Raw genomic sequence first — 24,388 nt, forward strand, 5'->3', positions numbered from 1 at the left:
AATTTAACTAATTAACTTTGAACTTAAAAAATAAAACAAATTTTACTGTACATAAAACGGATGTTTTTATGTCATGTTAAATGATATTTGACTTTTTAAAGATAATGTCGGCCAAATGTCCACACGGCGTCGTTTAATCCGAGAGGTCCAATTTTCATTAGTTCTCCCATTATATTAGCAAAGTAGCGGAAAAAATGGACCACCCTGGCAACACTAACAAAATGTCCATTTTGTTTTCTTTGACAATCTGATAGAAGGAAAAATAATTCAATTTTTAAGTAATGCATTTACTACACATGAAATCTGATCGCATCCTGTTTCTTTAAGATCCCAGCAGCATTTCTACATTTTAAAACGACACAACACGGCATAGTTGAATTTAACTCGGGTGTTGCGTACTGAGCAACGTCTACAAAGAAACTAATGGGTCAAAACGTAAAATTACTCCTTTAAGAGTAGTTTAGTCGCCTTTTGTTTGATGCGCGTATGCGGTTTCTGGACTATTCTTAATTCTATGGATATAACGATCAATGTATGAAATACAAGTTCTCATTCATAACTTTCGAGTTTAAAAACGGGCACATAAAGAGCGGCTAGCAGTTGGCGTCACGTCATGTCTTACACGCCGAGCTTCAAAAACGTCTCTGCACGCTGGCCAATACGTTCGCCAGTACTCTGACAAATAGATAAGTATCATCCAACGCGTAGATGAGAGTATTTGTGGCTGGCATGACGCAGACACGCGCTGGCCCTTGCGCCGGCGTTCTATTCGCCTGATGTCAGTTTTTCAACATAGATCAAAAGGCGCTACCTAGCTCAACAATTATCAACGCATTCACAAGTTGACCCAGCTTTTAGATGTATAATCTTAATCTTTGGCTTTTAGTAATCTACGAACTACCGAAGAGGACGCTCGTGGTTTTTCGTATGATTTTGGCGTCCGCACATTGGCTCGCACAGGCAGATAATGAACGTTTAGCCAACGTGTGGCCAATTTAGTAATTTCGCTGCCAATATGCGCCAGCGTACTGGCCGATGAATTGGCCAGTGTGTAAATAGAACCGCCTCATTAAACATTGCAGATACCCAAGTATTGCGTGGTGATTTCATACGTGCCATTTGTCCCATAGGGCCGACGCGTATTCGGGTAGTTTAAAATATTTTTATTTTAAACCACTGTAGAAAATTCATTCGATGTCGCAAGGAAAAAATGTACTACCTACCGTCACCATCGTAATATTAAAAAAAAAACAGAATACTTTATTTTGATACCCCAAGTTCTATAGGGAAATAACTAAAAATCTTTTAATTTATAGTGAATGATGCTTGATGGTAAAAAAAACACCCGCTTTCCATATTTCAATAAGAAAATAAGCCAAATTTGACTAAAAAACATTATCTTAAAATTGTAAAATAACAAAAAAATAAAATAAATGCAGTTCACTCAAAATAAGTCATTTTAAGTTTTTTCCCTATGGAACTAGGGTATCGATTTGTCAGAGGTCCCATATCAACAAAAAAAATGTTGATTTAACAAAATAAAACGTATAAATTTGCCCCACTTTTCTGTGAAAAGTGTATTTATTTTTAATCTAGAAACATTATAATTTATTATTCTTAGTTGCAACACTAAAAACACCTGTCAAAGTCGGAAGCGTAATATTTGAAATGTCTTCTAAAAATAAACGCGATATTTGTATTTTTATTTCACCTGTGCATATTATATCACACAGCTGTAGCTTGATTTGAAATTAATAAGCCGGGCATATAAAATTAACCGCGCGTCAATGGCGTCCGGCGGAATAATACATAATATGTAATTTGTTTGACATTGAAATCGAAGTACGTATCGTAAAATTATACCTAAAGATTGCAGTGAAAAATGACGATTATAATAATTCTTCACTGTTCAGTTTTGTCGCGGATTCCCTGAGCGCGGTCGCGTGTTACGGCCGGAATATTGATTATTTTCTGAACATCATAATCTAGTATTGCCGGCATGAAGTGACGGCGAATTTGATAGACCTGTTATAAAACCGGTTTGAAGAGTACCTGCACGTAAGTACTTATTTTTGTTCAAATATTTTTTTGAAAATAGAATAATCGTGTATGTAATTTTGTTTGTACTCGCGTGGCTTTTGTTTTTTTTTCTTCATTCCATTATTCTATTGTTTTTATTCATGTTTGTTTTTCCTATGAGGTAATCATACTGGCCTCTATTTCTTTTATTTGTAAAACCAACAGTTCATATATATTCATAGTTAACATCAAGAAACTGTTTTTATAAATTTTTTTGTACATTTTAGAGAAACTTGGCCATACTCTGATTTTTATCACAAGTAAGAAAACAATTTTTAATTTCAATATCCCTAGGCACTGAAATTCCTCATTGTATTGACATTGTTATAATATTCATACATTTTGGAGAAAGTTGGCCACACAATTAAATGCTCTAATTTTGTATTTTTAATTGTCACGAGTTGTTTTTTTATTTGAAAATTTATTTATGAACCCTTACGGATTATTACATTCATTTTACAAAAATGATATAAACATTTTTTATTCATACTCTGTTGTTCAAAATAATATTTTTTACAGCTTTTGAAAAGTTTGTCTGAGTCTTTTGTTTAGTTTTGGCTGGTAGTTTATTGTATAATTTCAGTCCCAACTTAGTCTTGATTGTCCTTGTCTTGTTTTAGAAAGTTGGATATGATATTTTTCTGATATTCTCGTATTATGTTAATGTTGACTACAATTTTTTACAAGTTTTAGTTCTTCGTCTACAATTACATTAGTGGCTAATTTATGGATAAATTTTAATGATTCTAGTTGAAAGAGTTCAGTTATATTTAATTGCTTAGTTTGTTTAAAAAGTTCTCTAGTTGCTGTTAGATAGGGAAGGTCAAATACTAACTTTAATATTTTATTTTGTTGTCTTTGTAGTCTGTTTATGTCATTTTGATATCCGGTTCCCCATAGTAGTTGCGTACAATATATTTTAGTTTTTACATAGGCTTCATACATTAGAATTTTTTCTGTTTTTGGAACAAAGTTTTTGATTAAAAAAAAAAAAGTTGTTGGTGAGTTGTGCAAACATTTTAAAGTAGAGCTCTGTAGCGTCAAAATACACTATTTAAAAAAAAAAAAATAGCTACCCGAAAACCGGAAATGTATCCCAGCACATGTTAACACTGTAATTGATTGGTTGATCCACAATAACTAGTTACATCAGATATGGTATAAAGTCGTGGGGACATTCGACTAAAACTAATATTAAATGATCCAGGGTCTACAGTACTCTATAGTTAAGAGAATTGTACCAGCAGAGATTTACAAAGAAAGAAGTGAAAATGTTCTCCTGTACAAAACAATCGAAACTCTGCTGGTTCGAGGATTACTGTGGCTTTGCATCATTTTAGAACAATTTTTTTAAATATTTATTTATTAATATTTTTCTCTTACAAACTATAATTAATAATAAAAATAATGTGACCTCACTGGGGTTACCCGTGCCGAGGACACTTAACAACATACTTTTTTGAAATGTTTTTACATTTGAGAATATACAAAGAATACTAACTTAATAAACAGAGATAATTAACAAAATATTCACAGTTTTCAAAACTAGGTATATGTACATCTATATTATTTATATTACAAAACGCACAATGAAAATAACAAAAACCTAACATAAGCTGCACACTTGTGGAGCGGTTGATTCAATATTGGTTTGGGCCAATGAGACAATCCATTTTACTTCTACCTAGCTCCACTATCCATTTTTTTTAGCCTTTTAAAACATTTTCTCGGTACTGATTATTTTAATGTATAGTGGAAGTAGGTTATAGATTTTAATTGAATAATACTCAAAATCCCTTTGTCCGAAAGTGGTATTAGTTTGTATTTGTTTATTTTGTATTTATGTTAAGGATCTAGTGATTATATTATTTGTTTGTGATGTATTGTTGGGGTTATGTCTTTCATTTGAGTAAGAGTAGTTTTTGAATCTGTAATAAAGTAATGTTTTAGCGTATAATTGTTTTGGTGTCATAAGTTGTGATTTGTGGAATATTTCTTCAGTAGATGTCTGTATTGGGACTCCTATTTTAACTATGGATTTTTGTGCAACAAATACACTATTTAAAACTGTGTCACTCGCACCACCCCAACCGATTATACCGTACTCCAAAATTGATTGGCACAATGCCAAATAAATCTTTAAAAGTTCCTGTACATTAATTATATTTGGAATTGTTTTGAATATATACGTTAGTCTTTTAAGTTTGTAAGGGTTTGCATCGACAAAAGTTACGTTAAAGTCAGGGCTAAAGTCAAATTAAAGTTACTTTTATGTCAAAATGCGTTGCATCAAAAAAGTTAACTAAATATTAACAAAAAAGTTACTTTTATTTAACCGGCAGCTAGGGGGCCGTTTAAAGTTAAATGCGATCTGCCATCTGTCAAAAAAGCGTTGAGTGCGTTGTGAGTGTTGAAATCCATTGATCGATCTGTGAAAAGTTTCACAAAATGTCAATTTTATCTGATTTTTCGTCTTCCGATGACGAATTTATCATCGAGTATATTCTAAACCGAAAAATAAAACTGTTCAAACCACGAACGGACCATTTTTTGTAGGAAGAGTCCGACTTTATCGCAATATTTCGAATGTCAAAAAAGTGAAGAACTATTAATTATTTGAATTTTAATTGTTAATTATTTTCAAAACACGGGACTTGATCATCAGCGGGCGTGGTGTAAAATAAATCTAAATCATCACTGTATTGAAATGCTGTTTATTTATTTATATTAAATAGAGCTAGATTGAGCTCAGCTAACTCTTTCTGGGCATTTAAGGCTGCCACAGTTGCCCGAAAAATGACATTTTTTCGCTCTATTTCTCGAGTAAAAAGTTCTTCATTTTGTTTTAGCTTTTGCTCTTTTAATTTTTTATCTAGTTCAAAAAGGACGATGTCCCTTTTGTTCTTTTCTTCTCCGAATGCGCAGTGCTGCTTCGCCCTTTCGCACACACTGAAAATTGGAACTAAATTTAAACGTTTGTGCCCAAAGACGCGTCGCGGGGCATGTGTATTGCTACATGTAAATAAACAAGTACGTGCTTGCGCAAAAATCCCAACAATTTTTAGGGTGAAACTTGAACCTTTACAGTGGCAACATTCTTAACTTTAACTTAACTAAAATAATGTTGATGCAACGGAATTTTTCAGTTACCAGATTTTGAGCCTTAACTAAGTTTAAATATTTAACTTTAAAGTAAATTTATACCAACTTTGATGCAACCGGCCCTTAGTAATATTTTCAATCTGCTGTTTCCACTTTAAATTCATATCAATAATAACTCCTAAGTATTTGATATTGTCTGTCCTATCCAATCAATATTGGGCAATTACAATGAGCACTTTGATAACGATTATTATTATGTAGTTTGATGTTAAGATAAGCATTTTGTAAATAGTTTCTTGAACTGATTTGAAATGGAATAAAGATAGTTTTAGATTTATTAAGAGTTTACATTCAATGTTTAGTAATAGATTCAAAATTTCTCTCAAACATAACCATAATACACGCTTTACGTATAATGATGGTTTGGAAGTACCAATAGTATGTAATAAGTATGGTTCTCTCAAATATTTAGTACCTAGCATTTTTGATCTATTGCCAAAAGATCTTAAATTTAAATGCGAGCAAAATAAGAGAGTGGCTACTCAATCAAAAGTTTATAAATGAATAGTAGCTAATGTGTAAATATTTTAATTTATCATATATTTTCTTGTATTTAAAAAAAAAATTAAGATTTTTTTTATATATTTCTGTATTCATGTATATTCTGATCTTTCCGGCTGTTAATTGTATCTGTTATTCATTTTCTTTAAAAATGTAGATAATGTAAGTTAGTATAAATATATTTTAAATAATCCCACTTCGCCAGTTCATCTGAGAGAGCTCATCCAACCTCTTTCACAACGCGGACTATCTCTTCGTTCTAGTAACGAGAGAACCCTTTTAATACCCTGTCATCGCTCTAATTTTCTTGCCTCCTCTTTCACAGTAGTAGCCGCTCGATTGTGGAATAATCTACCCACTAATGTTAGAGACGCTTCTTTATTTACATTTAAGTCAAGATTGAAATGTCACTATCTAAATATTTAAATTGTTCCTTTATCCTTCTTCTTTCTTTCCCATCCCCTCTCCTCTCTTCATAGTATAGTGTTAATTTTTTATATATTTTTATTTTGTTAATCTTTGCTTTTAATTTTTGTATAAAATTGTAAGATTCAATATGTCCATGTATTTGTAATTTTCTCAAACTGAACGGTTTGGGTAGGTAGGAAGAAATTGCCTTAAGGCAATATGCCCGCCCTTATATGTATATACATTGTATTTTTTATTTTTATTTTTTTTATTTTCTTTTATTCAGGAAACATACAGTACAGTTACAAAGTTTAATATTTTACACAATTGGACTTAATTCTAATGGACCAGTGAAGTTTCCATATTAAAAAGCAATTAAATCTAATGTTAATTATGAAAGTATAAAAAAGAGAAGGAAAAAGAAAACATAAATGAAAGTTGTTTAAATATTTAAATTTAAGTGAAAAAAAAATATATTTTAAGGTTTGTAGTTTGTAGTGACTATTTACAAATGGAAATAATATTAAAAATGAAGAAAACTTGTAAGAGTAATTAAGAATTAAGAATGGAAATAAAGAATGAAAAAAATACTCAGATGTAAAAATAAAATAAAATAGTAATAACATTTTTTTTTTTTTCTAAAAAAGGAAAAACATAAACACATATTTATTTTAAGAGATTCAAAGAAACGATGAGAAGAATCTTTAAGTGAAATATAAGACAGTAAATTTAAATTTAGGTCAATTTAAAAAACATCTTCAAAATTAATGACACATTATAGTAAGAGCAGCAATATATTGATTTTATTAACATATATAATATAAGTAATTAAAAGTAGTTTAAAAGTATAACAAGTATAAAAACATGCCAATGGCAGCAGAAAAAAGAAAAAATAAAGAAGGAATAACAAGTATGGCAAGTAATCATTTAAAATTTGAAAAAGCAATCTAAGGAGAAGATTTTAAACCAAGAAAAGTCGATAAAATTTCATTAAAGCGATTTTAGAAGTAATACAAAATTTCAAAAGAGAAATTTAATTTATAATAATAATATGAATGTATGTAATTTGAGTGATATAAGAGAAAAAGGGACCAACCGGAGTTTTATTCAAAAGTTTTCAATACACTATTTTTAAATAATTGTAATCCTGTATGATATATATCTATATGGTTAAAAAAGCTGTTAAAAGTGGAACACGATCTGTGTAAAAACGAATTCTGGCAATAGTTCGTATTGACACTAGGTATTCTAAAGGTTGGGTGATTTCGTAGGGCACGTGATGGACAGTTAATTTGAATTTTATTTAGGAGCTGGGACGAATCAGCTAGACTGTTAATAATTTTATAGAGGAATGTGAGGTCCATTAATGTTCTCCTTTTTTCGAGGTTAATCAGTTTGTGAAAACGTCCAGATAAGTCATGATTTGGAAATATAAGAGAGCATCGGAAATTCAAATGTTTTAAAAATTTGTTTTGTACTTTCTCCAGCCTGTCAATATAAGTAATGTATTGTGGATTCCAATTGTATATGTATATAAACTTTTAAATAAATATAATATCCACCAAGCTACAGAAAGTGGCTTGGTGGGATTTTAGTTTTAGTAAAAATATGATAAGTAATTGAAATTTGAAAACATCAAATAAAAGAAATTAAAAAGTACATTTTTCAACAATGTTCTGAGTACGTCCAAATGTTTGCAGACTGGCTGGATTTTCTCCCTGTAGCTCAATCACAAATAACCATCGACATGCTAATAAGCGACGTAATAACAATTTCTCATCATTGTTGTTTATTGTATTCGCGATGCGGAACATCTGTGAACACCTGATATTAAATGTCAAAATATTTACGTTTCGCGACGTATAATCCTGCTGCGCAATCACATATTTGAATTTCACCAGTGTAAATATGGAAAATTTTTAAAAACTGCTATTTTTATTTATTTATTATTTATCATGCTATTCATTGCAGGCGGCCTCCGTGGTGAAGTGGTCAAGACGCTTGACTCACACACGGAAGGTTCCGGGTTCAATTCCCGGTGAGAACACAAAAATTAAATGTTATTTTTCTCATGCCTGGGTGTTCTGTGATGTAATTCACCACTCTAATTGGGCCTCCTGGCCTGTTGTGGTTCAAAAATTATTTTTTTTAAATTAAAAAAAAAAAAAAAAGTAGCTTGCGGTTGGCAAGCCAAATGTCAAGAAAAACAGTCGCCATAGTAATTGTTTGAAATTTTATTTTCACTTTTTGGTATTAGGTACTGGTTACTATTTTGCAAATGCAATATATTGTATTATTTTATATTGTGAACTCTGATTTTTCGCCAGTGAACTGTATTTATTTACGAGGAAAACAAAAAACAAACCGACACGAGCGTTGACTTAGAGATTACACACGCGTTGACTTATGACTGCGATAACTTAAGCGTTTTCACTATTGCTCATTGTGATCGCTTAAATGCTCAGCATGGTTATAAGCATGTCGATAGTTATTTGTGATTGAGCTACAGAGGTGTTATTTAGATCTAAATTTGTTGAGAGGAGAAACATTTTTTGAGAAGGATTTTTTTTAAATTTCATATTAACTTCACAAAAGTCGACAGATGGAAGAGTTGAGAAAATGTGGATGATTAAACATAGGCAGAATGGTGAATTTTACACAGTGTGTAAAGTGGCTACTTAATCCAATAGGCAAAGACAAAATACAATATTTCTGGCCCCTAAGCTATACGACTTTTTAAGCAAGGACACATTGGTGAACAAAATGAAAAACAATATTTTCAAAGCTCGAGTACATAAATGGATTGCTAAAAAGACTAGACAGGAAGCTGATGAATATGTTTCATATATAAGAATATAATTTTAGTTTCTTGAAAATCCTTTTTCGTTTTTTTGATGTAGGTATGTTTTAATTTTTTTAAATTTTATTTCTTTTGAATTTTTACACAATTGATGTGAAATTATGTACAGATATGTATAAATAAATAATACACTGACACCCCGGAACGTGCCTGTGGGCCAGTGGAGTGGCTATATCCATAAAAAATATATATATGTATATTGAATGTACCTACCTATTGTATAAACATTTTTGGTAACTATGTATTTGTATTTTATATTGGATTGAATATATTTTTAAAATCCAGCCAATGACAGGTCATAAGCCTTGCAAATGCCTAGACTTTTATATTCCCCTCTCAAAAATGTTTTCCCTCTCTGTTGCAACAAATTACGTTCATTTTTATACATTTTAAAATTATTTTTCGAAAATCTTCCAAACGGCCTGTGCTTGACAAAACGTTTGAATTCAGCTGTTGACGGAACCTGAATATTAATGGGTACTTTGTTGTAAAAGCGTATACAATTTCCTTGAAAAGAATTAATAATTTTTACAGTCTCGTAGTGGAGACAGCTAGTTTTTATTTCTTTCTTGTGTTAATACAGGTAAACGTCATTTCGCACCGGCGTAAAAAAATCGTATTATTTTTATTATTAATTATAGTTTGTAAGAGAAAAAATATGAATAAATAAATAAATAAAATATTCCAGAGCGAGAGACAATTTCAGGTGCTTGAAAATTATCTAAATAAAAACGAACTACTTTGAATGACGTCACTAGTTCATATGAATCAACCAATGATACGAGAGTTTAGGTAGTTTTCCAGTTTTCGGTGAGTCAACGTACCAATCGGCAGAACTGACCGAGAAGCGGCAGAGTAATTTCAGAAATACAAAACTTTTATAAATCATAGCCCTAATAATACGATACATAAAAAAATAAAAATAACCACTAGCTTTCATCTTTGTGTAAATTCTTTTCTTATATCCTTAGAGTATATACATTATACTCTAAGCTTACATCTAAATTTGTTGCCACAGAGAGGGAAAATATTTAATTTTTTTTCATTTCATATGGAAGTCTAGGCATTTACAGGGCTTATGGCCTGTCATTGGCTGGTTTAGGTAGCCACTTTACACAAACAAACATTTGGACAAACTCAAAATATTGTAATTAAACCATCTGGTTCAAGAAGAAGTTTAAAAAATGGAAAATTGTTTCAGGCGTCGCCTGGTATGTGAAATAATTCAATCAGATGAATCTCTTCGCAACAATAAAGGTTTCAGCTTTTTAACATCACTAAAATCAACAGAGGGAAGAATTGAAGAAATACAGATGTGCAATCAAAATCTTTGTGTATAAATACTGCATTTAACCGTCTCACATATTTAAAATATTATTAACAATATTTTTAATTTGTAAATAATGTTGCAAAGTTTTCATACTTTTTAGAAGTAATGTGGATGATTTGGCTTTTAAATGAGGCTTTTTTCATCAAATATAAAACCAAGATCTCGAATCTCTGTACTTTTTCCAGTTGAATGTTGTTTATTGATATGGACAAATAATTGGAGATTTATTTCTACAAAAAGATTATATTTTTACATTTGTCAACATTTAATAACAAATAATTAGAGGTACACCAGTTATTTAATCTATTAATATATGAATTTCTTCTTCAACAGAAGTGATGGACTTCGACACGGTACTAGACGAGTTGGGAGAGTTGGGCAAATTTCAACTCATCAATTACGCGCTCCTCTGTCTCCCTGTATTCTTCGGAGCCGCTAACAGCCTCTCTTATGTCTTCACTGCCGGCATACCCGACTACAGGTTTCTATATAATTATTTACTGAAACATTAGTATATAAACCCATAGAATTAAGAATAGTCCAGAAGGAGCGTAGAATCATATTTGAATACATCGGACTGTGTCCGAAAATCCCCCCCACCATGCCCCACTTTCGCCGCGCGCATTCGCGATGTCGCCGCGTAATGTTGCACGATGGGAAAAAATGTAATCATAACACAAATGTAAGGTAAAAAAAAGCAATGTGTTTATTTCTCTAAAATTTTATTGTGCACACGGAAATATTGATTGACACAACAGAGTAGATAAATAAAGGGTTATTTAATAAGAGTATTTGAATTAATGAACTTTGAACTTAAAATATTAAACAAATTTTATTTTACATAAAACGGATATTTTTATGTCATGTTAAATAATATTTGATGTTTTAAGGGTAATGTCGGTTAAATGTTCACCACAGAGTTGTTTAATCCGAGGTCCAATTTTCATTAGTTCTATCATTAAATGAGCAAAGTAGGGTAAAAAAAAATACTAACCTGGCAACACTAATGAAATGTCCATTTTGATTTCTTCGACAATCTGACAGATGGAAAAATAATGCAATTTTTAAGTAATGTATTTGCTACTTACACATTCATTAGATAATTACGCATGCAATGTGATCCCATCCTGTTTCATTATGATCCCAGCAGTATTTCTACACTTTAAAACGACGCGACACGGCATAGTTGAATTCAAATCAGGAGTTGCGTACTGAGCGACGTCTACAAAGAAACTAATGGGTCAAAACGTAAACCTACTCATTTATGAGTAGTTGAGTCGTCTTCTGTTTGATGTGCGTATGCGGTTTCTGGACTATTCTTAATTCTATGATATAACCACTTACCTACCACGCGCGGACCGCTCATAGAACGCATGGAACCATTGCCTCTAAATTTAGCCAAATAATGTTTTATAAAATAGTTTAATAAATTAATTATCAGTCATAATACCTCACATTTAGATAACTATAAACCAAAAATGTAATAATAATTGAGATAAATTGTGGAGAAGTTTACTATCGTCTTATTAAAAAATGTTAAAAAGCAACGTAACCCCCAAACACATCCATCCGTCAGCTCTGTCACGCGCATGCTGATCGGCGCGTACTTGCTACTGGCTGGCTGTGTATCGATCTCGAGCAAAGAACGGTCGCGATGGAACCAAATTCGAATTCCGTTCCAGCGCCGTATTGAACGCGCGCAGGCGCAGACTGAAATTCTCACTAGGCTAAGGAAGCAATTAAAAAATATCGAAGATGCGATTTTGGTATTTTGGCACTAAACATAATATTATAATTATTATTTTGTGATGGAGTAGAAATAAAAAATTAAATGTAGAACTTAGTTCTAACATTACATCAATATAATGATTATTTGGTACAAGAAAAAAGTTAATAATCTACTACATATATTGAGTTTTCGGGTTCAAATAATGACCAATTCTTTTTCGTTGAAAAGTCATGTTTTTTAACAAGATAATATCTATTTTAGTATCACTGCATTTTAGTCAAATAAAATATAACGCCACAAAATACTTCTTAGTTATTTATTATCTATATTTATTTATTTTAAAGATACAAACAGTCGACAATGAAATAATAACATAAAAAGATACGGTTTAAAGACAGACCAGCGAAGTTTCCAAATAAGAATCATACATATTAAATTGTGGTACAATAAAAAGGTGTGTTTATGTGTATTTGTAAGTAAGTGTAGAGGTGTGTTTGTGTGCATTTGTGTGGGAGTAAATGTTCAGGCGTGTGTAAGTGTGAGCATCATTAAACAGCAAGTGGGATCGTATCGCAGACAGAAAGAATCAGTCTTAATTTATTTTTAAATAGAGTAAGGGCATGTAAAATATATCGATAGATGAAAAAAAAGCATTATAGTTAGAGCAAGAACGATAGAGGAAAGAGTGTTGTGCATAGTTAGTGCTACAGACTGGGAGATGGAATAAATACTTATTTTTTGTCACGTGAAAGGGGACATTAAGATTAATTTTGGAGAGTAGGTTAAAAGAGTCTATTTTATTATTTAATAATTTATATAAATAGCATAATTTAGATATAGTGCGTATATTTTTAAGGGTAAAAAATCCATTTTGTTTGGCAGATTGGCTGTAAGTACAAAGCGTTTTATTTTTGTTATAATCTAGGTATTTAAAATATTTTCGTTGAACATTTTTAATTCTTTCTATGTTTGTTATGTATTGTGAGTGGACGTGGATGCACGGATCAAATTTTTGCGCTGCGAATGCTAACGGAGAAGTTTTTGGCAAAAAGTCAAAAACTATTCTGCGCATTTGTCGATTTGCAAAAAGCGTATGATAAAGTAGATAGAATGAAATTGTGGGGCGTGTTGGAAAAGTATGGAGTAAACAATAAACTTATACGTGCAGTATCGTCTCTCTATGAGGAGAGTTCAGCGTGTATAAGAGTTAATGGGGGATTTACATCTTGGTTTGCGATCTCAAAAGGCGTGAAACAGGGATGTGTAATGTCACCATGGTTGTTTAATCTATACATGGACAACTGTATGAAAGAGATAGAATGTATGGGTATTGGAGCAAAAATGGATAATTTTTCAGTAAGCTGCTTGTTGTATGCCTGGAGAGCGAATTGGCGATGAACGAAAGTAAGTCAAAAGTGATGGTATTTGAAAGGGATAGTGAGGTTACTGACTGCATAATAAATGTAAACAACGAATGCCTCGAGCAAGTAGAAGAATTTGTGTATCTGGGAAGCATGTTTTCAAGAGTTGGAAGAGTAGAAAAAGATGTTGAAAGAAGAGTGAATGCGGGCAACAAAATGAACGGAGCACTAAGCACAGTAATTTCTAATAAAAATATGTCAATCGAAGCAGTTAAAATCAGCGAAAATATGTCAGTTTAGACTGGCAGTGCACAACGGAGTTTTAGTCCCAACACTTATGTATGGAAGTGAAACATGGAACTGGCAGAGGAAGGATGAAAGCCGAGTGAACGCGGTTGAAATGCGATCTCTTAGACGAATGTGCGGGAAGTCAATGTATGACAGGGTTACGAATGATGAAATCAGGCGAGAGTGTAAATCTGAGACAAGTATAATTGATAAGATTAAGAAAGGGTCTCTGAGATGGTTTGGTCACGTAGAACGAATGGACGACGAGAGAATGGTAAAACAAGTATATATGGCAAAAATAAACGGCAACGTTAGACGAGGATGACCAAGGAAGACGTGGCATGATCAGATAAACCAAAATCTTAAGTCTGGTCATGTCAAAGGCAGACAGAACCGAAGGGCATGTATGACAAGATGTATGAATGTGGAAGAGGCTAGGATTGTATGCCAGGATAGACGTGTGTGGTGGTCCATTCTCTCTGCCTACCCCTACGGGGAAATGGCGTGATGGTAGTAGTAGTAGTTATGTATTGTGGGCTCCACACAACGGATGCAAACTCCAAGTTACTGCATACAAAAGTGTTGTATAAAGTTTTCAATGTATTTGGTTTTTCAAAAGGTTTGGAAATTCTTTAAATGAAGCCCAGCATTTGGTAAGCTTTTCCAACAATAGAATTTTTGCGAGACCCAAACAGCAATCTACTATCAAGAATAACTCCTAAGTATCTAATCTCGCTACACCATGATATGGAATTATCTTTGATCATATAATTGTGCGTAAAATTTTTTGTACTTTTCGTAAATGTCATTGAATAAATATCTATATACATATCATGCGCGGTCCATTCATAGAACGCATGGAACCTTTGGTTCCCCTACATTTTGGCAAATAATGTTTATAAAATAGCATATTTAATAAATTAATTATCCGTCATAATACCTACCATTAAGATTACCATAAACAAATTATGTGATAATAATTTGATTAATAATCGCGATAAATTGTAAAGGAATTTTACTATCGCCTTAAAAAAATATGTTAAAAAGCAACGTAGCCTCCGGCACACCCATTTACCAGCGCTGTCAAGCGCGTACTGATCGGCAAGCACTTGCTACTGGCTGGCTGGGTATCGATTTAAAGAACGATCGCGATGGAAGCAAATTCGAAATTCCATTCCAGCGCCGTACTGAACGCGCAGTCCGGGCGCAGGCGCAGACTTAAATCCTCACTAGGCAATGGAAGCAATCGAAGCATAACAATACATTATTTTCCATGTGATCCGAACGCAATACCGCGCCGCACAGCACAGAGATGCGATTTTGGTATTTGACATAATAGTTTAATAATTATTTTGTGGTAGAGTGGGAATACAAAATTAAATCTAGAATTTAATTGAAACATTACATCAATATAATGTTGATTTGTTATAAGAAAAAAGTTTATAATCTACTGCATATATTGATTTTTCGGGTTCAAATTATGACCAATAAATTTTCGTTGAAAAGCCATGTTTTTTAACAAAAAGTATATTGTTAACAAATTACAACAGGGATGGAGAATACTTTAAATAAGGGAATATGGAAGTCTAGGCATTTACAGGGCTTATGACCTGTCATTGGCTGGTTTAAGTGGCCACTTTACACACTGTGTAACATTCACCATTCTGCCCATGTTTGAACATCCATATTTCTTCAATTCTTCCATCTGTTGATTTTAGTGAAGTTAAAGAGCTGATACCTTTATTGTTGCGAAGAGATTCAACGCCTGAAAACAATTTCCCAATTTTTAAACTTCTTCTTGGACCAGTTGGTTTCATTAAAATATTTGAGTTTGTCCAAATGTTCGTAGACGTTGCCCAGTGTGTGAAATAATTCAGTCAGATGAATATCTTCACAACAATTTCAGCTCTTTAACTTCACTAAAATCAACAGATGGAAGAATTGAAGAAATATGGATGTTCAGACATGGGCAGAATGGTGAATGTTACACAGTGTGTAAAGTGGCCACTTAAACCAGCTAATGACAGGTCATAAGCCCTGTAAATGCATAGACTTTCATATTCCCTTATTTAAGGTATTCTCCATCCGTGTTGTAATTTGTTAATCTTAATGACTCCCGAGGGGGTGAAATCCAGTATTTTGTCTACGAACATTTGGACAAACTCAAATATTGTAAGATAATATTTATTTTGGTTTTACTGCATTTTAGTCAAATAAAATATAATTCCACAAAATACTTTGCAGTTTTTTAACTATAGTATTATGGTGAAGTTGGTTGATTTGTTATTACAATTTATTACTAGATATGTAAAATTAATGTTTTTATTTCTAATCATATGTATAAAGTATTTAGTTTGTCTTTAATTTTTTAAGGGCAGTGTATATTATTATGTACCAATTACAACAACAACAACAACAACAACAACAAACCATCACGCCGTTTCCCCGTAGGGGTAGGCAGAGAGGATAGAACGCCATAACACTCTATCTTGGCATACAGACCTCGCTTCCTCTACATTCATACATCTTCTTATGCACGCACGCCGATTATTCCTACTTTTGACATGTCCATCTTCAAGTATTTGATGGACTTGATCGTGCCATGTCTTTCTCGGTCTTCCTCGTTTTCTGCATCCATCAACATTTGCATCGTAGATCCTTTTAGTCGTTCTTTCGCTGTCCATTCGCTCTACATGTCCAAACCAACGCAGCACCCCTTTCTTAATTCTGTCAATAATGCATGTCTCAGCCTTACACACTTCACGGATCTCGACATTTGTGCACCTATCATACATCGTTTTACCACACATTCGCCTGAGGGATCGCATTTCGACAGCATTCAACCTACTTTCATCATTATTTTTCCAATTCCACACTTCGCTCCCATACATTAGAGTTGGAACTAGAACTCCGTTGTGAACTGCTAGTTTAGCCTCCTGCGATAAACATTTGTTTGCCAAAGTAGATTTTAGTGCACCGTTCACCCTGTTCCCGGCACTCACCCTCCTTTCAATATCTTTATCGGCCTTTCCGTCCCTAGTAAACATGTACCAATTACTTATATATTAATTGCTTCCCCAATCAAAAACCCCACCGCACGCCCCTGATACATATAGATAACAAATAACTGAGAAGGGCCTATCGGGTTTTAAAACTATGAATATTAATAATGTATCAATCATTGGGTTTAATTATTAAAGTGTATATTTAAATGTAAATACTTAAGTGGCCATAATTGTCTCTACAAATTGGTAGCAATTAGCTATGATTGATTTAGTCAGGCAATGCAATGATTGTCTCAGTATGATATAAAAGTTATTCAACACGATTGAACTGTATCTCTTTCAAATCCAACCCAAGGGCTGGTATTCTGAACGGTATAGCGCGCGAAGAGATTGCTCGTCTACTCTGTTATTTTCTGTTTTTTAATTTTCAAAAGTTTTAATCAATATTTCAGTAAATACTCATAGAAAAAAACACCATAACTTAGAACGATAATTTATTATTGAAAAGCAACACTAAAATGTTTAAGTTTGGGGATTGAAGTCTTGAAATTGAGTCGTATTTCAGCTGTACTAAACATTTTGGAAAATTACAGATCGTCCCTTCTGCCATCTGACTACCGATTTATAGTCCTTAAAATATAGCTAGATTAAAATGACAGCTGTCAAACTAATGTCACTCAGTGATGGGAAATTATTGATCACTGATCATGTACCGATTAAATCGATTTTATCGGTTTTTTCATACAAACATGAGACTCTGTTTCCGAAAATTGATATTAAAATGCAAAAACAAGCCCATTATAGTGTAACAATGTTTGATTATGTCCAAATGCTTGCAGACTGGCTGGATTTCCTCCCCAGGGAGTTGTTCATATTTAAATTTATTTCAACAGAGAGGGAAATTTTTTTCGAGAAGGGAATATGGAAGTCTAGGCATTTACAGGGCTCCCACGTGATAAAGGTTTCAGCTCTTTTACTTCACAAAAGTCAACAGATGGAAGAGTTTAGGAAATGTGGATGTTCAAACATGGGCAGAATGGTGAATGTTACACAGTGTGTAAAGTGGCCACTTAAACCAGCCAATGACAGGTCATAAGCCCTGTAAATGCTTAGACTTCCATATTCCCTTCTCGAAAAATTTTTCCCTCTCTGTTGAAAAAAAATTAAATATGAACAACTCCCTAGGGAGGAAATCCAGCCAGTCTGCAAGCATTTGGACATAATCAAACATTGTTGAATTACTACCTGGTAAAAGAAAAAGTATAAAAATTGGAAAATTGTTTTCAGGCGTTGCCTAGTAGGTGATTTGGTTCGGCCGGATGAATCTCACCCACGTGATAAAGGTTTCAGCTCTTTTACTTCACAAAAGTCAACAGATGGAATAGTTTAGGAAATGTGGATGTTCAAACATGGGCAGAATGGTGAATGTTACACAGTGTGTAAAGTGGCCACTTAAACCAGCCAATGACAGGTCATAAGCCCTGTAAATGCCTAGGCTATTATAGTGTGTTTAAGACAATTATTTTCGAAAAAATAAGACGTTAAATACTTTTTTTTATGAGTAACAACAAATGAATTATTTTTTATTCGATCGATTTACGTTGATCAATTTGTCCCATCTCTAACATGTTTGCAAAATGACGTAACCTTGTAAGAACGTCGTTGATAATTAGGTTTATTTTAGTTTTAAAGCTGATTTTATATTTTTATTAATATCCCTACAGAGATGAGGTAGAATTTTTTCAAATTCAGGATTATGGATATTCGAGCGTTTACAGGGCTTATGACCTGTCATTGGCTGGGTTAAGTGGCCACTTTGAGTAGGTACTACAACATTCCCCATTCCGCTTATTAGCGAATATCCACACAGGTAACATTTTTGATTTTTGTATATATGTTACTAAACGAGAACTCCCCCCCTTGGGAGAAAATCCAGATTTGTGTATGTACAAATACACGCAGCAAAATAATGTTCTGATTTTATATAATTATGTTGATTTTTATGTCAAGCATTGGATTAAAAAAAAAAATTAACATGCCAGATTCGAACGATTTTTCGTGTGTCAATATAAATCACTCCTTAGACGTTACTACAAAGTTATGTCCTCACTTTTGCCGACAACTGTCAGTCTAATCAAGCTTTATTTTAAGGACTATAGTACGTAAATACGCGTTAAAAATGCGTTCTCTACGTTAATACCGCCCCAGCACACCGCCGCGATTACGGACGCTATCTTCATCGCTAGATGTCACGACGGTATGAACTAACATCAATATTTATGTATGAAAATGTGGATATTCGTGTGAATATTCAAAGTATCTTCGTTGGTTACCTTTACAGGTAAGCTGAATGTGTCTAGAAAAAAATCAATTGTAAACATATTATATTTTTCATACAAAAACTTAATTTTATTTTGTAGATAAAATTTAAGATAAATTTTAAATTTTGTTGCAACAGAGAGGGAAATCGTTTTTGAGAGAGGAATATAGAAGTCTAGGCATTTACAGGGTTTATGACCTGTCGTTGGCTGGATTAAGTGGCCACATTACACACCGTGTAACATTTACCATTCTGCCCATGTTTGAACATCCACATTTCCTCAACTCTTCCATCTGTTGACTTTTGTGAAGTAAAAGAGAAATTGGAAAATTGCTTTCAGGCGTTTTAAATTACGGTATTTTACAGCGACTTTTGGTAAAATTACGTAATTCTACATCCATATTCCCGACACGGAAAGCTTTATTTGAAAAAGTGTTTTAACATTAGAATAATCCATGGTTCCAGGACTGGAACATGAAGCGTAAGGCCGATCATCTTACCTTTGCGTAGCTAAAGTGATCAAGATACGCTGCGTTTGGTGTACCAATGAAGTGCCCTACGCACCATTAACACTTTGAGTACCGGCCGAATACTCATAGAATTTACCCTGTGCCCGGCCCATTTTTGTGAAATTTCATGATTGGTGAAGGGTTTCTTAAAAGTGTCATAATTGTGAAAATACTCAGTTAAATCAATTCAAACTTCTCATACTGATTAGAAACAAATAAATAAATAAAAAATGCATGATAGTCTTGCCAACATTGGCCTTTAGGGAGAGCCACATTGCGCATTGCAATGTTTGCACATATACAGGATCTCACTCCTTTTTTTGTGCTTTGTATCCTGGAGCCGTGTAAACACGTGATTATTGCAACCACGCGTTGTGTCCCGGTCCCGTGTTTTCACGTGGTTTACCAGCAGCGAAAAAGTACTAATAAATATAGCAAGAATACCAAGAATACCATAGATTCAAAACTAACCCGGAATGATCAGTTTGATCGTGTAAAATCTAAAATTGCGCCAATTGCTGGAATCCTGTATAGACTTCAGAACATGCTTCCAACAACACTTTTTCGGGCCGTATATTTTGCCATGTTTCACTCCCATCTATCCTATCTTACCCGTGTCTGGGGATTTGCGACGAAAAAGAGGATTGCGGAAATACAGGTTCTACAAAATAGAGCAATAAGAAATGTATTTTGTTTTTCAAGAGATAAAAGCATAAAGGAGATATATTCCGAGACAAATATAATTCCTTTTAGTATTTTACCTTCATATGAAATAACGAACACTTTTTTACAAATATTGCAACATAAATTAAACTCAAATTTAGCGCTTACTTTTAACAGTGATATACATAACCATCGCACACGATCTCATAACTGTCTACATTTACCCTCTAAATTCCTCTACATTGCCTCTACTCAATATAACCTCCTGCCTATTCACTTTAAATCAATTTTTTACCAGTCTACGAATGGAAATCAAATAACACTAAAAAATCATTTCCTCAAATTATTTCTCGATAACCCTTGACCCATGTGATTTAATGTTAAATAATTTATTATAATTTGTTTTTAAAAAGGTCTCCGAGATATGTCCATTTTTGTTTTAATTATGTTCAACTAAATGTATTTTTATTTTTATCTGATAATCTTTAATTGTATCAATCCCAGAATGAGTTTGCTAAGTCACGGGAATACAATTGTGTTTTTGTACATTTTTGTATTTTGAAATAAAAAAATAAATAAAAAATACAAAGACAACAAAATAAAATTCTTAAACTAACATACAACCTACCCTACCTGACCTCTACGACTGAACTGTACAAAAAAACACACCAGTTTGACATAAACTACTTGACTAAAATTGAGACCTTAAAAATTGTGCACAAAATAACCATGGGAAACATACAAGACGACGACATAATATTAGGCAAAAATGCTGACATACACAAATATAACACTAGAAAACAACAACACTATCATATTGAAAAAGCAAAGACAAACACAGGACAGTCAAAAATACTACATAATGGACTTAAACACTACAACGACTTACCTTACTACTTGAAAACTTTTACTGGAGACAAATTTAAAATCAATCTGAAAAAGCACATGATGACTGAACTAACTAGACTAGACGAGAAATAAAATGACTAGACAATATTAAATTTCTAATGTAACCCTAACGGGTTTTTTAAAATTGTAAATAAATAAATAAAAAGTCTGTAGATATCAATAAAATGCACTTTTTTAGACAGCTGGTAAACCACGTGAAAACACGGGACCGGGACACAACGTATGGTTATATAATCGCGTGTTTACACGGCTCCGGGATACAAAGTGTTCAGGGCGGAAAAGAAATGACGATGATGAAAAATAAGAAAATAAATAAATCACATTTGTTATTTTATTTATTTATTAGTTATTAAAGCTAAACTAATTATAACTTTCCGTGTTAATTGTTCGTCGGTAGTTCGTGTCAGAACTGCGGAACGCGAACCTAACTTAGCAGGATGCACATATTCTGGCACCCGATAGATTGAGGATTCTTATGGACGCCATATGCTCTTGTGGGCGGACGTGGAGTGACGGTGACCATGATTAATATGCAATAACAACTAGCGTGTTGAGTGTAGTTTGAGGTTAACTCGGCTCGATTCTTCATCAAGAGCTTTATGGTTTCATCGATGGGTTTTTTCTTTTAGTCAGTTGGAGGTTTATCCCGTTAAGGGGAGACAGAATGAATGAATTCGGTTTGTAAACAAATGTTCCGGGATGTTCTTTGTCCACAGACGCTTCGTACTGAGACAGAATATGGACTATCCCCATTCGAGACATCAGCATACCGAACCTCGTTCCCATACACATCCGCGGACCCTCGCCGAACGGCAGGTGGGTGAACTTATGCCGAGAAGCTTTGTTCTCCGGCGAGAACCTCTCCGGGTCGAACTTCATCGGGTCCGGGTAGATGTCGGGGTCCCGGTGGAGCCCCAGAATCGGGATCAGCACCGACGTCCCCTTTTCTATCGTAACGTCCGTGTTCGGCAGCACGAAGTCCTTCGTGCAGGACCGCATGATCAGCGGCAGCGGCGGGTACATACGCGCGGCCTCCTCCGCCACCTGGGCCAGGAACTTCATCTCGCCGAGCGCGTCGTGCGTGAGCCTGCCGCCGTGCCTCGCGAGCACCTCGTCGATCTCGCCCCGCAGCCGCGCCTGCACGCCGGGGTTCCGCGCCAGCTCGAACATGGCGAAGCTGGACAGCGTGGACGTCGTTTCGACCCCGTCGACGAAGAAGACGAAGAATTGCGCCGCCAGGTCCCCCATCGTCATCGTCGCGTCCTCCTCTTCGTCGATGTCCTTCGCGCCCTCGCTCTTCTGTCTGCGCTCCTCCCAGAGCTTCATGAGGATCTGCAGGTAGTCGTTTCTGTTGATCTTCTCCTTCGTGCGGTATTTGACCATTTCTTGCGCGGCTTCCACGAAGAACTCGTTGACGTCCTTCTGGTACATGCTGACTCTGAGGAAGGAAACGATGGAAGGGGCCATGAGAGACACTATTTGAATCACGGAGCGCACGAAAGGAAGCGTGATTGACTTCTTGCTCATCTGTCTAAATTTGGTGTCTTCGTTTTGTAAACTGTTGCACTCGATTCCGAACACGCAAGTCCCTATGATGTCCGTGCTGTACCGCGCTAACGTCTCCTTGACGTCGACCGTCTTACCCGCCGAGGCGCTCAGCTCGATGGCCTTCTGCAAGACCTTTCCGTAGAGCGCGATCGTGTCAAACATCGTCTTCATTTTCCCCGACGTGAATGCCGGGATCAGCCGCACGCGAATGTTGCGCCAGCGGTTCCCGTTGATATTGAACAAGTGTCCTTCCAGCGGCTCCGACTCCTCGTGGTGCGTCATCCCGTGGTCGGTGAAGTGCATGAAATCCTTCACCATTATAGTCTTGATCAGCTCGGGGTCGTTGACGACGAGCGCCAGTTTGTGAAAAATGTACACCCCGACGAACGGGTGCGACCGCGTCTTGTAGTATATGTCTTCGAACTGCTGGCCGATCTGAAGGTCCCCGCTGACGAGTCGGCCGATGTGCCCGGTCGGGAAGGTCACGGGGGGACAGTGGACGCCCTTCTTCGCCCAATACGTGTATCTGTGGCGGAACCAGAGATAGAGGGAGACGAGAATCGTCGACACCAAAATAAGCAAGTCCCGAATAGAGAATGCATTATTAGCGCCATTTTGTGTGGCTTTATTCACAAACTGCACTAGCGTAGAATGTTCGCAGCATTCCGCCAGTAAGTGATTGTCCTCTGCACTAAGATGTTGCCCTCTTATCTTGAGTTGTATGCAAACAAGTGGATGTGTTATCAGTACTATAAATGGAGCAATTAAGAACATCTACATAAGTGCGAATCCAGGGGCGAATCGTCTATATAAGCGATTATACGCAGCTTACCATTATATTTGACCATCTATAAAAACTAGCAGGCAGCAGTCGGCTATCGTCGACTGTTACATGCTAGGATATTCGGCCCTGCGGGCCTCAGTGGATCGGCCCTTCGGGCCTCATTTGAATTATTTGAATCTCGGGCACTGTGAAATTTCACCCTTTTGAGCCTCACAATTATTTTTTTGCTGTTAGGAGCAATCTAAATATAATAATGAACCGGGGTGTGGTCCCGTGGCTAGTGTCGCGGACCCTGTCATCAGAGGTCCGAGCATCGCACCTCGCTCTACCACAACTTGGTTCGCATTTTCCAATTAATAAATAGTTTGGGTAAATCGTAAAAACACAAATATTTATTAAAAAAGTTAATGAAAAAATAATAATCTGTCGCTCAGAATAACCCTTCAAAAACCACACAGTTATAATATATTAAATATCCCGACCGCCTCTGTGGTGAAGTGGTTAAGACGCTTGACTCACGCATGGAAGGTTTCGGGTTCGATTCCTGGTGAGAACGCAAAAATCAAATGTGATTAAAGATACTTTTTCTGCCTGTGTGTTGTTATTTTTGTAAGATTAGGTTTGTGATTAGCTGGTTGTTGAGACACGAGATTGAATGAATCATGTCGGGTGAGTGTTTCGGCGATGAGGAGTTGAAGTAACTGCACTTGAACTACATGCTGGAACTGAGTGACTTCGTCGAGCTGGTCTGACGTGAACTGAACTGAACTGAACTTGTTGGGCCGACTGACTGAACGGGCTGACTAACTGGCATTGCGTCCTATGGTCTTTTTATAGGCGACGTTTCTTTGTAGTTCATTTATTCATGGTAGGGACGATGAGAATGTACTGCAGAACGATGCCCTCCGATTTCATGTGCAATACTCATAGAG

The 24,388-nt window shown here is 35.0% G+C and overlaps 1 protein-coding gene and 1 pseudogene across 3 annotated transcripts in view; one reads left to right on the plus strand and one right to left on the minus strand.

The window, feature by feature from the left end:
• Nucleotides 1-1,644: 1,644 nt before the first annotated feature.
• LOC148285739 (organic cation transporter protein) overlaps nucleotides 1,645-24,388 on the plus strand; it is a 44,408-nt gene continuing 21,664 nt past the window's right edge. Inside the window, exons 1-2 of one of the 2 annotated variants that reach the window (XM_088232046.1) lie at nucleotides 1,645-2,058; nucleotides 10,674-10,821. In XM_088232046.1, the coding sequence (XP_088088172.1) occupies nucleotides 10,679-10,821 (143 nt within the window). In that variant the 5' untranslated portion in view covers nucleotides 1,645-2,058; nucleotides 10,674-10,678. The remainder of the gene's footprint in view (nucleotides 2,059-10,673; nucleotides 10,822-24,388) is intronic. The other variant, XM_088232121.1, reaches the window with a different exon arrangement.
• LOC148285740 (putative cytochrome P450 6a13 pseudogene) lies at nucleotides 21,444-23,446 on the minus strand (annotated as a pseudogene). Its single transcript, XR_015822786.1, has one exon. The product of XR_015822786.1 is annotated as a putative cytochrome P450 6a13 pseudogene (transcript).

This window comes from Micrasema longulum, unplaced genomic scaffold, assembly GCF_059751315.1.
Source record: "Micrasema longulum isolate JH-2025_06_02 unplaced genomic scaffold, ASM5975131v1 h1tg000008l, whole genome shotgun sequence".
NCBI lineage: Eukaryota > Metazoa > Arthropoda > Insecta > Trichoptera > Brachycentridae > Micrasema > Micrasema longulum.